The sequence below is a fragment of the Caretta caretta genome, chromosome 5 (genome assembly GCF_965140235.1).
Source record: "Caretta caretta isolate rCarCar2 chromosome 5, rCarCar1.hap1, whole genome shotgun sequence".
NCBI classification, from domain to species: domain Eukaryota; kingdom Metazoa; phylum Chordata; order Testudines; family Cheloniidae; genus Caretta; species Caretta caretta.
The window spans coordinates 125925840-125939187 of NC_134210.1; the positions used below are offsets into that span (position 1 = coordinate 125925840).

The following is a 13348-nucleotide window of genomic DNA, read 5'->3' on the forward strand; positions in this document are numbered from 1 at the left end:
CCTGCCTATCGCTCACATCGTGTGTAACGTGCCTGTAGCTGCAGGTGCCACTGTGCTGCGGCCCGTGGACTGCGTATGGACTCCGTGGCCCAAGCCACGAATGGTACGTGGAACAAGCAAACTCATGTTCTTCACCTCTGAGGATAGGACAAGAAGCAAGGGGCTTAAATTGCAGCAAGGGCGGTTTAGGTTGGACATTAGGAAAAACTTCCTGTCAGGGTGGTGAAGCACTGGAATAAATTGCTGAGGGAGGTGGTGGAATCTCCATCATTGGGGATTTTTAAGAGCAGGTTGGACAAACACCTGTCAGGGGTGTCCTAGATAATACTTAGTCCTGCCTTGAGTGCCGGGGACTGGACAAGGTGACCTCTTGAGGTCCCTTCCAGTCCTGTGATTCTACGTACCCAGTACGTCGCTCCCCAGCTGTTTAACCACAGCCAGGCCTGTAATGTGCTCCAGAAGGGCCAACGAGAACAGGAAGACAGGGAACGCACAGAAACACAGGGGGCAGGCTGTCCCTGCCGGGATCGGGGGGACAGGGGCTGGGCTGAGGAAGGGGGTCAGGAGACCAGGATGTGTTTGTGGGGAGGGGGGGCTGGGCTGTCCCAGCCCAGGGTTGGAAGAGCGGGCTCGGGGGCGGGGGCTGTCTCTACCCAGGTTGGGGGGCTGAGGAACAAGGGGCTGGGCTGTCCCTGCCTGGGTTGGGGGAAGCGGGGAGCTTGGGGGGGACTGGGCTGTAGCAGAGGGGGGCAGGGGGCAGTCTTGGGGGGCTGGGATGTCACAACCGAGGTGGGGAGAACAGGGGGCTGTGCTGTATGGTGGGCAGGGGGCTGGGATGTCCCAGCCGGGGAGGGGGAAGCAGGAGGCTGAGCTGTCCCAGATGAGGGGCGGGAGCTGTTCCAGCCCGGGTGGGCAAAGCAGGGGGCTGGATTGTAGGGTGGGCAGGGGCTGTCTCAGCAGGGTTGGGGGAGCAGGGGGCTGGGCTGTAGGGGGGCAGGTGGAGCGGGGGCTGGGCTGTGGGGTGGCAGGGGGCTGGGTTGGGAGGTGGCAGGGGCTGTCCCAGACGGGGTAGGGGAGCAGGGGGCTGGGCTGTAGGATGGCAGGGGGTGGGGGCTGTTCCAGACGGGGTGGGGGGAGCAGAGGGCTGGGTTGTGGGCTGGCAGGGGCTGTCCCAGTAAGGGCAGGGGGAGCCGGGGGCTGGGCTGTGGGGGGAGCAGTGGGGTGGGTTGGGGGGTGCCAGGGGGTGGGGGCTGTCCCAGCCGGGGCGAGGGGAGCAGGCAGGGGAGGGAGATGGCAGGGGGTGGGGGTAGCAGGGGGCTGGGCTGGGGGGGAGCTGGGGGCGGGGACTGTCCCAGCCCGGGCGGGGGGAGCAGGGGGCTGGGTTGGGGGGTGGCAGGGGGCGGGGGCTGTCCCATCCCGGGCGAGGGGAGCGGGGGGGCTGGGTTGGGGGGTGGCAGGGGCTGTCCCAGCCCGGGCGGGGGAGCAGGGGGCTGGGCTGGGGGGGGAGCTGGGGGCGGGGGCTGTCCCAGCCCGGGCGGGGGGAGCAGGGGGCTGGGCTGGGGGGGGAGCTGGGGGCGGGGTCTGTCCCAGCCCGGGCGGGGGGAGCAGGGGGCTGGGTTGGGGGGTGGCGGGGGGAGCAGGGGGCTGGGTTGGGGGGTGGCAGGGGGTTGGGCTGGGGGGGAGCTGAGGGCGGGGGCTGTCCCAACCCGGGCGGGGGGAGCAGGGGGCTGGGCTGGGGGGGGAGCTGGGGGCGGGGGCTGTCCCAGCCCGGGCGGGGGGAGCAGGGGGCTGGGTTGGGGGGTGGCAGGGGGCGGGGGCTGTCCCAGCCCGGGCGGGGGGAGCAGGGGGCTGGGTTGGGGGGTGGCAGGGGGCGGGGGGAGCAGGGGGCTGGGTTGGGGGGTGGCAGGGGGTTGGGCTGGGGGGGAGCTGAGGGCGGGGGCTGTCCCAACCCGGGCGGGGGGAGCAGGGGGCTGGGCTGGGGGGGGAGCTGGGGGCGGGGGCTGTCCCAGCCCGGGCGGGGGGAGCAGGGGGCTGGGTTGGGGGGTGGCAGGGGGCGGGGGCTGTCCCAGCCCGGGCGGGGGGAGCAGGGGGCTGGGTTGGGGGGTGGCAGGGGGCGGGGGGAGCAGGGGGCTGGGTTGGGGGGTGGCAGGGGGTTGGGCTGGGGGGGAGCTGAGGGCGGGGGCTGTCCCAACCCGGGCGGGGGGAGCAGGGGGCTGGGCTGGGGGGGGAGCTGGGGGCGGGGGCTGTCCCAGCCCGGGCGGGGGGAGCAGGGGGCTGGGTTGGGGGGTGGCAGGGGGCGGGGGCTGTCCCAGCCCGGGCGGGGGGAGCAGGGGGCTGGGCTGGGGGGGGAGCTGGGGGTGGGGGCTGTCCCAGCCCGGGCGGGGGGAGCAGGGGGCTGGGCTGGGGGGGGAGCTGGGGGCGGGGGCTGTCCCAGCCCGGGCGGGGGGAGCAGGGGGCTGGGTTGTGGGGTGGCAGGGGGCGGGGGGAGCAGGGGGCTGCGTTGGGGGGTGGCAGGGGGTTGGGCTGGGGGGGAGCTGAGGGCGGGGGCTGTCCCAGCCCGGGCGGGGGGAGCAGGGGGCTGGGCTGGGGGGGGAGCTGGGGGCGGGGGCTGTCCCAGCCCGGGCGGGGGGAGCAGGGGGCTGGGTTGGGGGGTGGCAGGGGGCGGGGGCTGTCCCAGCCCGGGCGGGGGGAGCAGGGGGCTGGGTTGGGGGGTGGCAGGGGGCGGGGGGAGCAGGGGGCTGGGTTGGGGGGTGGCAGGGGGTTGGGCTGGGGGGGAGCTGAGGGCGGGGGCTGTCCCAACCCGGGCGGGGGGAGCAGGGGGCTGGGCTGGGGGGGAGCTGGGGGCGGGGGCTGTCCCAGCCCGGGCGGGGGGAGCAGGGGGCTGGGTTGGGGGGTGGCAGGGGGCGGGGGCTGTCCCAGCCCGGGCGGGGGGAGCAGGGGGCTGGGCTGGGGGGGGAGCTGGGGGCGGGGGCTGTCCCAGCCCGGGCGGGGGGAGCAGGGGGCTGGGCTGGGGGGGGAGCTGGGGGCGGGGGCTGTCCCAGCCCGGGCGGGGGGAGCAGGGGGCTGGGTTGTGGGGTGGCAGGGGGCGGGGGGAGCAGGGGGCTGCGTTGGGGGGTGGCAGGGGGTTGGGCTGGGGGGGAGCTGAGGGCGGGGGCTGTCCCAACCCGGGCGGGGGGAGCAGGGGGCTGGGCTGGGGGGGGAGCTGGGGGCGGGGGCTGTCCCAGCCCGGGCGGGGGAAGCGGGGGGGATGGGTTGGGGGGTGGCAGGGGGCGGGGGCTGTCCCAGCCCGGGCGGGGGGAGCAGGGGGCTGGGCTGGGGGGGGAGCTGGGGGCGGGGGCTGTCCCAGCCCGGGCGGGGGGAGCAGGGGGCTGGGTTGGGGGGTGGCAGGGGGTTGGGCTGGGGGGGGAGCTGGGGGCGGGGGCTGTCCCAGCCCGGACGGGGGGAGCAGGGGGCTGGGCTGGGGGGGGGAGCTGAGGGCGGGGGCTGTCCCAGCCCGGGCGGGGGGAGCAGGGGGCTGGGTTGGGGGGTGGCAGGGGGCGGGGGGAGCAGGGGGTTGGGCTGGGGGGGAGCTGAGGGCGGGGGCTGTCCCAACCCGGGCGGGGGGAGCAGGGGGCTGGGCTGGGGGGGGAGCTGGGGGCGGGGGCTGTCCCAGCCCGGGCGGGGGAAGCGGGGGGGATGGGTTGCGGGGTGGCAGGGGGCGGGGGCTGTCCCAGCCCGGGCGGGGGGAGCAGGGGGCTGGGCTGGGGGGGGAGCTGGGGGCGGGGGCTGTCCCAGCCCGGGCGGGGGGAGCAGGGGGCTGGGTTGGGGGGTGGCAGGGGGTTGGGCTGGGGGGGGAGCTGGGGGCGGGGGCTGTCCCAGCCCGGGCGGGGGGAGCAGGGGGCTGGGCTGGGGGGGGGAGCTGAGGGCGGGGGCTGTCCCAGCCCGGGCGGGGGGAGCAGGGGGCTGGGTTGGGGGGTGGCAGGGGGCGGGGGGAGCAGGGGGCTGGGTTGGGGGGTGGCAGGGGGTTGGGCTGGGGGGGGAGCTGGGGGCGGGGGCTGTCCCAGCCCGGGCGGGGGGAGCAGGGGGCTGGGTTGGGGGGAGCAGGGGGTTGGGCTGGGGGGGGAGCTGGGGGCGGGGGCTGTCCCAGCCCGGGCGGGGGGAGCGGGGGGTCTGAGCCGGGAAGGGGCCGCGCCCGGCACTGCCTGGCTGCGCTGTCCAGCGGCTGCCGAGCGCTCCCTGCCCCGCACCATGGCCCGGCCCGGCTGGCTGCGGCTGCTGCTGCTGCTGGCGCTGGCGGCGCGGCGGGGCGCGGGCGGCGGGTGCGGGCCCTGCCGGCCCGAGCGCTGCCCCCCGGCGCGCTGCCCGGCGCCCGAGCTGGCGGCGCGGGACGAGTGCGGCTGCTGCCCGCGCTGCCTGGGCGCCGAGGGCGAGCGCTGCGGCGGGCGGGGCGCCGGGGGCCCGCGGGGGCCCCGCTGCGGCCCGGGGCTGGTGTGCGTGAGCCAGGCGCGGGGCGCGGGGGCGCCCGAGGGCACCGGCCGCTGCGTGTGCAAGGAGGACGGGGCGGTGTGCGGCTCGGACGGGCGCTCCTACCCCAGCGCCTGCGCCCTGCCCCGGCGCCTCCGCAAGGCGCACGACGGCGAGTGCCGGCTGGGTGAGACGAGACGGGGCCCGGGGCGGGCGGGCGGCCGGGGCTGGGTCCTGCGGGGGCGCCCGCTCTCCGCAGCCCGGGGATCCCGGGGGGGCTGGATCCGCTGGGCGGGGCGGGGCGGGCGGACCCGCGGGACTCCAGCGCTCAGGTGCAGCGGGCGGCCTAAGCCCTTGCCCCGGGGTTGGGATCACATGCGCCGGCTGTCCGGGCGGTTGTGCCCTGCTCCCCTCCCGGACACTGCCTGGAAACCCTCGGGCTCGGGGGTGTCTTTCAGTCCTTGTGCAGGACCCGGCTCCCTTTGTGTTTGTAATGAGAGCAGTAACCCTTTCAGCACCGATCTCAGGGCACTTGGCAAAGGAAGGCTCGCTTCCCGTGGCTGGTGGTTTAATGTTTGAATTGTTTCCGTGTTATTTAGTGTAGGTTTAAACCGGGCTGGCCTTTGAGGTGCCATTTCAGTCCCCAGCCGCCACTTGTGTGTGCGCGCACTGGAGGTACAAACAACTGCCCACGTGCATTTGAACAAGGCTAAGATGCGTGTGCAAATTTGCACCCGCAAAAACCCGTTCGGACAAGTGAGTTTTGCAGATGCACTTTTCAGCCCCTGTGCGAGGGGTCGAAGTGTTGTCGTGAGCGCAGGCGCGGGTGCGAGCCCAGCCTTGCACAGGAGGCCAGGTGGGGTCTGGGGGGAGAATTTGGCCATGTTTGTGCAGTCTCTTGGCAAGGTGAGCTGGGCAGGATGCCTCACATGTACTAATGTGTTCTTAAGAATTGACTGTCACCATTGTGATGCCCTACAGCAACACCGCATGGTGCGAGCATTACAGTAGCTGGCCTGCTCACTCCTTGTCCCCGTTACATGCACTTCTGGCCCCCAGCGTGAGCTGTGTGTGAGGGCCAGACTGCTGTGGATTTGTTTGAGGCTGTGGGGGAGCAGGACAAGAGCTGCAGGCTGTGGATGGGTTTGGTGGGTCATCAGGGGGGCTACACTCCTCTCCTCAAGATACCCATGGGGGAGCAGAAGAAGCCTTCCTCCCCAGGCAGTAATAGCTAGAGGAGGTCTGAGGGGAGACTGAGGTGAGTGGGTTGAGGTGGGTGGGCCAGGGAGTGCTGTGACAATACTCCACGGGGCTAATGGTGGGAGAAGTGGTTATGGATACAGCCTTATGAACTGATGGGGGGCGGGGGGCTTGATTCACCCTGTGGCTGCAGGGGGTGTATTGTGTTTTCCCCTGCGTCCGAGGGCCTCTGAGGTCCTGCCAGAGGGGGGCAGCTTTAAATCCCAGCATAAAGCTCCGACTGCTGGCTCTGTGAAGCATTGGGATCCTGCTGCCCCTCCCAGGCCAGAGCCCCTGCTAGTCAGCCCGCTCTGGGTCCCCCGCAGTGGAGTGAGAGTCAGAGATGGCATACCCTAGGGCAGCCTCTGCTCTGGAAGGCGTTTCCAACACGGGGAACCTAGAGCAGGAATTCTGCAGTGGTGAACAGAGCCCATTCACTCTGTGTTTTCAACCCCCCTGCCCTCCCACAGCTATTAACGGAGAGAAAGGCAGCACTGCACTTCTGAACTGGCCAGAGACATTTACCAAAAAGTAATAATGCTACTTGTCAATTCAGTGTTCTGGGTTAGATCCTGCAAGGTGCTGAGCACTCATGGCCTGGTCCAGCAAAGCACTTCACCACGGGCTTAACTTTAAGCACATAAAATGGGACTCATGTACTCAAAGCTAAGCATGTGCTTAAGTGCTTTTCTGAATCGGGGCCAGAGTGAGAAAATAATACTGAAAAGGCCAGCTGAGAGTATATAATCTTGAAATATCAGTTATATGGTCTGGCAATGAATGAGTTAAGGTTAGGTGCTGGTTCATTCTGTGTCAATGTCATAATCCAGAATTTTGAAGTTCTGTACCTCAAGCGCTAATTCTCTGGTCTGTCTTGCAAGCAGCATTCCTAAAAAGTAATTTTCTGGGTTTCTTTTTTAAATGGTTCACTGGAGGGGTATAATAAGCACATCTCTCAAAATCCTTTTCTCCAAATGCACATGCAGGATTATTCTGTTCCTTGACTGTAACTTATTCTTCAAATAAACTCATAATACAGCTAATGCCTCTGAAAGGCAAAGGTTGGGTTTTGAACCTTTAAGTGATGAGAACTGGAGAGACATTACCTAGCGTATTAGAGAATGGAATTCCAGATTAGACATGCTCGCTTTTAATATTTTTTTTAAATGGCTCTCTGCCTTCATATAATCAGCTTGTTTGGACAGTTAACTCTGTTAATGTTTCAGTAATTAACCTGCATTTTCAGAGTTGAAAACTTGGTAATAAAAGTTGACTTGGAACTGGAATTTGGCATGCTAAGAACAAAATAATTGCCATGGATTTAAAAGAAAACAGAACCATTTTGGCCACTTCAAAGTTCCTTTAGTGTTTTAAGAAAAAACAATAGAAGTTTACCAGGTTTAGAGACTTTTTTTTTGCACTTGAGTAACTGGAAATTTTGATGTAAATGAACTGAGGTGAATTACTAATCTTATGACGCTTTAATCACATTCAGTATTTCGAAAAGGAGTTTAGATTGGCTAGGAGATTTCAGTCCTTAAAACTTGACACAGCAGAATCTTTTCTTAGGAGATTCTTAATGTACAGTTAAATCTGTATATACTCAAAATGTAAAACTTCCCATGAAAGTAATGCCTAGGATAATTCTCCCTTCCTCTCCCAGAAAACTAAATACACCCCAGTGAGTCAAATCCTAAACCCTGCACAAAGCCAAAAGCACAGGGGACCTCTGCCAGAAATGCACTCTGCTGTCCCCCTCACAACCCCAACAAAACTGCTCCCCACCTGCTCCTGCAGTCTCAGTGGTGCACTAACCTCAGAGACAAGTGCAATTCCCCTATATTGTATAGTTGTAGATTCACTGGGCGTGCCCCATTCTGCCTCCCAAAACACCCCTGCCCATTGCTGGGGATGGAGCCCTTTGGATTCTGCACCCAGGCGCTGCAGAACTCCCTTTGCAGGCTCCCTACATGTCATCCTCCTGCATATTGAGCCTTCTGCCCTGCAGATGGACAGAGGATAGCTCAGTGGGGGGGAGGGATAGCTCAGTGGTTTGAGCATTGGCCTGCTAAACCCAGGGTTGTGAGTTCAATCCTTGAGGGGGCCATTTAGGGATCTGGGGCAAAAATTGGGGGATTGGTCCTGCTATGAGCAGGGGGTTGGACTAGATGACCTCCTGAGGTCCCTTCCAACCCTGATAATCTATGATTCTATAATCTATGATTCTAGGATGGGGCGAGATGTGGGATTTGCTCCTATCCATATAATAACATTAAGGCCCTGTAAGGTTGTGTGTGGCCCGTGTGGAGTTGAAGGGGCCGGCCTGCCTGCAAGGAGCCAACTGCAGGATCGGGGCCTTAATGTTCTTGTAGTTTAGGAGAAAATCTTAAGCAAGGTCACCGCATGGGCGCCAGAGTCTGTCTGCGGATCTGATTGCAGAAACGACTGGTGTAGTACGGCTGTTGAGAGCCATTGCACCAAACTGTAAAATCTACATGTGATGGAAACCACAGCAGCACCCTTAGTTTCAGTCCCTATGTGCAGGACAAAAGCCAAGCAATTCTGAGCATCCCTTATGCTATGCCAGTCTCCCTGTCCACAAGAGTGTGACCGAAGGACTGTCAGCCTTTGCACTTCCTTCCACTGGCAGATTTGTGTCACAACCACCTCATTACTGAACGGTGGCTGTCAGCGTCGAGCAACATTTTCTTGAATCTTCCTCCTTTTGTTTCCATAATGACGAAAATGCAACAAGGAGGGGGTATTTCTCTATAAGTGAGTACCTCGTTATAGTATGACCCTAGGGCACTAATTTATTCAGCTGTAATCAGAGGGATATTTTTTAACAGTTCCCCCTGGGGGATGGGTTGTATGCAGACTGGGTAGGCCTGGGTACCAGCTGCTTCCTTTCCTATTTGTAATCAAGCCATCCCTTTGAGTTTGTTTATTTTTAATGAGCATCCCTGAAGCCCATAGAAGGAAAGAGCTCCTAAATTAAATGTGGTTTTGATTCTCATTGTGTAGCTGGAACATTTCTGAGACAGAATGGTGCCCATGGAGATCTGTTTAAAATACACTTCCCGCTCTGGCTTTTAAACATCCTGAATTGTAGCGGGGAACACTGGGTTATTGAAGGTTTGGACCCCTGGGCGTACACAAACGGTGCTTCCTTAGCTCCGCTCCCTGCCTTCTCATCAGCACTTTAGTTGGGAACAATCACATTGATTCAAAGGCTTTAGACCCTTTTCCAGAGACAAGCCCAGGTTCTTGTACAATCCTTCGGAGGAAGCTGCACTCTTACAGTGAGGAATCGCCTGTCAGATGGAACAGTCCTAAAAGAAACCTTTGAGCCACTGTCACCCAGAGTGTTCTTTACAGTGCTCTGAATATTACAAGAATAAATGCCTGATCTCCTTTCATCTCTTGCAGCGCTTTTGATACTCCCTTTAATCCTCTCGCTGACTCAGCCAGTGAGAGATTAGGCAAAAGCTCTGCTAAATCCAGTGCCAATGTGAGCACAATTTGATATTCATAAATTAGTCTTGTACCAGTAGATCCCAGTGAGCTTGGCTTTGTCTCTACAATATTCTTTCCTCGTGATCTGTTTTAGTACTGTAATATGCAATAACAAGTACAGGTCACACTTGCCGTAGCTAAGGTTGCAAATCAGATTCCATTAAAACTTTGTTACTTAAACTTTTACAAAATAGTCAACTTTGGGGCAGATGGTTTTCATGGTAGGTCTGTGCCCGAAAGTGAGTATTTTACTTGTGCCTTTTAGAAGTATTTGAGAAAAATCCCTCTGGCTATTTTTGAGTAATATAAAGTGGGGAGAGGATTGCACGTTTGTTCAGTGGAAAGACAGAAATGGACCCTGCCCGTGTTTTCCCCACAAAAGCTGAAATGCTTTGAGCAGGCTGTATTCCTCCACCAGGGTTTGCGGGTCAGAGTCAGTTCAGCTTGTGCTTCTAACCTTATGGAACACTAGAACTTGATCAGAGCGTTTCAGCTTTCTTGACTTGTGGCAGTTTGTTATATGGGAAGGTGCTGTCAGTTGCGACTACAGCATGAGTTATTTGCATGTCAATTTTGTGTGAGAATTTGAGCTGGCCTTACGTTAAGCGTGTTAATGAGGCCCCGGGCTTGTCCTTGTCAGCACAGATGAGCATTTTAAGGATGACACGTATTAGAAGAAAATCTGTAAAATCTGAAATGCCACTAAATACTGAGGAATCTAAAGAAACAAGTACAAGCATCCACTTCAGCCATTTAAGACTACAAAAGGGAAGAAAGCAAAGAACTAGCAAGCTGTAAACAAAACCGATCATTAGGTCCTGAGTTCTAGTCTTACCTCAACTACTGACTGACTTTCATCCCTTGGACTTCAACAGCATTGTACAGTCCTTATTTCGGCCTCCTTCCCTCAGATACAGTAACTCCTTTCTTCACGTTTTAGTTATGTTCCTGAAAAATGTGACTTTAAGCGAAACCATGTTAAGCAAATCCAATTTCCCCATAAGAATTAATGTAAATGGGGGGGTTAGGTTCCAGGGAAAATTTTTTCACCAGACAAAAAACTATATTTTATATATATATATACACACACAATATAAGTTTTAAACAAACAATTTAGTACTGTACACAGCAATGATGATTGTGAAGCTTGGTTGAGGTGGTGGAGTCAGAGGGTGGGATATTTCCCAGGGAATGCCTTACGGCTAAATGATGACCTAGCACTCGGCTGAGCCCTCAAGGGTTAACTCGTTGTTAATGGAGCCTCACGTTCTACAAGGCAGCACGAATGGAGGGAGGCGAGACAGCATGGCAGACAGAGACAGAGACACATACCCTGTGTGAGAGAGAGAGAGATGTGCATTGCCCCCCCCCCTTTAGTGCGCTGACCCCACTCTGAGTACACTGCCTTGTTAAATATATCAGGAAGTTGAGAGAGCAGCTGCGGCCAGCAAGTTTCTCCGTCCTGAGCCCTGTCCTGTCATCTCCCCCCCCCCCCCCCCGCTCTATGGAGATGGGGTAAGCAGGGGACAGGAGCGGGGGGAGGGGGATACCCTGACAGCCCACCACTTCGTCCCCTGCACAGCAAGCAGGAGGCTCTGGAGAGCAGCTCCAAGGCAGAGGGCAGGAGCAGCACATGGCCGTGCCAGGAGGGACAGCTGAACTGCCGGCAATTGGTAGCCTGCTGGGCAGCTGCCGCACAGGGAACTTAGGGGAGCGGGGAGCTGATGGGGGGCTGCCGGCCCACCCTGGTTCCAAGCGCCCACCAGCTTGCTGCAACGGACTGCTCTTCCTGCAAGCAGTGAACAAAGCAGGCGGCTGCCAAACAACGTTATAAGGGAGCATTGTGCAATTTTAAACGAGCACGTTCCCTACTTGATCAGCAAAGAAACAACGTTAACCGGGACGACTTTAAGTGCGGAGTTACTGTACAGTTATTTGCCCCCAGTTACAAGATGGGTAACAGAAGCAGAGAGTTGAAAGTTGGTGTCTCGGTTTTTGTGACATGGCAATTCAGCTGGATACAGCGGTGAAAGTAAGCCGGTACGGGCCGGGACAGCGTACCGGTAAAAACCGGTGCAGCAGCGTACCGGCAAGAAAGTGGAGCATTCAGTGCCGGCTTACTTTCACCTCTTTTGGCTGCACAACAAACAGCTTAAACTCAGAGCTAATAAAAGCTTGGAAAGGGAAAACTCACTGTCACATTTGTTTGTTGTTTCTCTCCCTCTCCTCCTCCTGCTGCAAGCTAGTGGGGAGTCACTGCAGCCCCTGCTGAGTGCGGGGTGGGGCACGGTGGAGGGAGCGCGGAGCCTAGCCGCATCCGCAGCCGGATTGGAGGAGGAGGGAGAACACGGAGAAAAATGTGAACCATGAACTTTCACTTTTCCAGGCTTATTCCAATATTAAAGTGTTATTACAGACAGTACTGGTAGGAGTACTAGTAGTAACTTTACTTTCTATATCTAAGTCATGCAATGGGAGGGCTCCATGAAGTGTGTAGGAGAGGTGGGTTGCTGGCGATTGGATCGTACCAGTAAGAAATGTAAATTACTTTCACCCCGGCTGGATATCACAAAGGATTAACAAGCAAAGATTAGTTAGCAGTCCCAGAGGGACACCCCACTCTGAGCTCTGGAGATGGGTCATTTGTGAAAGGTTGCACAGGAAAAATTCCTTCTGCCCTCACGATTACTCACTCCACACCCCAAGTGAATCCATTTTCCTTGTCATGATGCTCCAGTGCTCTTCTTCCCCCCCAGCCCACCAAGGCACCCCTCCTCCAAGAATCAGTCCTCTCTTGGGGCGGAAATCTCTGGGCATCAAGGAGGAGCATGGAAGGACGAAGTCCCTATGGACCCAGACCCAGACCACTCCTGTCTCAGCATCGCTGCATACAGGAGACCAAACACTCCGCTCTCTAGCCTAGGTCTGCAGCCTCACACCGAGCTTGGAGGGGGCATGGGAGACACACAGGGTACATCAACTAACATACTATGGGAGGGAGGGGCGGGTGGGTAGAGGCATCTCCTGGGGAAAGAGCAGGTAACCAGAGCAGCATACGGTTTAGGTTAGGAATGGCCAGGCAGGGGTGGTTTAGAGATCTAAGCATCGCCTTTGGTGTTTCGTCTCCTTGGCTCTAAGGATCACATCCAGGTAGGGTGGGATCAGCCATGCATCTCCACGAGAGAAAAACAGCTCCATTCGGTTTTTCACTCAAGCCCTTCGGATGGAAAGCTCTGTGTGTCCTGTGTGGGTAAGCTGGGGAGCAGGGCTCCTTGTGGGGCTTCACAAAGCGGGCTTTGAAAGTGTGTGACTTGGCAAGTTACAGCCTCTAAGCCTTCGGTACGAGAGGGGCCAAGCCAGATGCTTAGTAGCTGGGAATTATCAAACTCCATTTGCACTTTTCCCTTAAAAATAAAATTATCAGAGTAGGTAATTCCATGCCAAAATCTGACGTGAATGCAGATATTGAAGTTGTATAGCCCAGCCCTCCACACTGGGGATTGGAGAGTTCAGATTGAAAGGGAACAGGGAGCATTTTGGCTTTATCTAGTGGCATGAGCTTGGACCAGGGATGCCCCGGGGACCCTCATGCCATTAGGAAGCAGAGCATGGAATGCAGCTGTACAAAACCAGGCAGCGTCCATGACATTCACCCCAAATGGTAGCAAGTGACAGTGAAATCCTGGGGTGCTCCTGCTCACACGTCACCCTGACTGAGCTGCTGTGCACAAAGGGGGCATGAGCCTTGGCCAAGCAGGTGTGTTTGCAGAATTCAGGTGAACATGGGTGTGGTCTCCCAGCAAGCCATGCCTAGCTCCAAACGAGAGGACTTTGCAAATCAAAGAAACTGGAGGCTGCTTTAAAGTACTTGGCTCAGTGCTAGGACCGAGCGAGCATGTGGAAAGGAAGCAGCCACAGGCAGTGCTATCCAAAGATAGTTTTTGTTGGTTGGCTGCTATTCCTGATCCCTCTGCCACCACTGATGTGTGTCACCTAGATGTGGAGAGGCTGATCTGGTGCAGCAGAGGTTAATCCAGGGCCCTGGGCTCTGAAATGCTCTAAGAATTTGCTGGTGGTTCGTGGCATGGCCCTTCCCCCTCACCTGGGAGATTTCCATTAGGAAATTCATGCTGGACTTAATACTCTTAAA

The 13348-nt window shown here is 59.1% G+C and overlaps 1 protein-coding gene across 1 annotated transcript in view; it reads left to right on the forward strand.

Annotated features, from left to right (window-relative positions):
* Nucleotides 1-4212: 4212 nt before the first annotated feature.
* The window catches only part of IGFBPL1 (insulin like growth factor binding protein like 1), a 29623-nt gene continuing 20487 nt past the window's right edge, over nt 4213-13348 (forward strand). Inside the window, exon 1 of the mRNA XM_048851251.2 lies at nt 4213-4630. Coding sequence (XP_048707208.2) covers nt 4228-4630 — 403 coding nt within the window. The 5' untranslated portion in view covers nt 4213-4227. The remainder of the gene's footprint in view (nt 4631-13348) is intronic.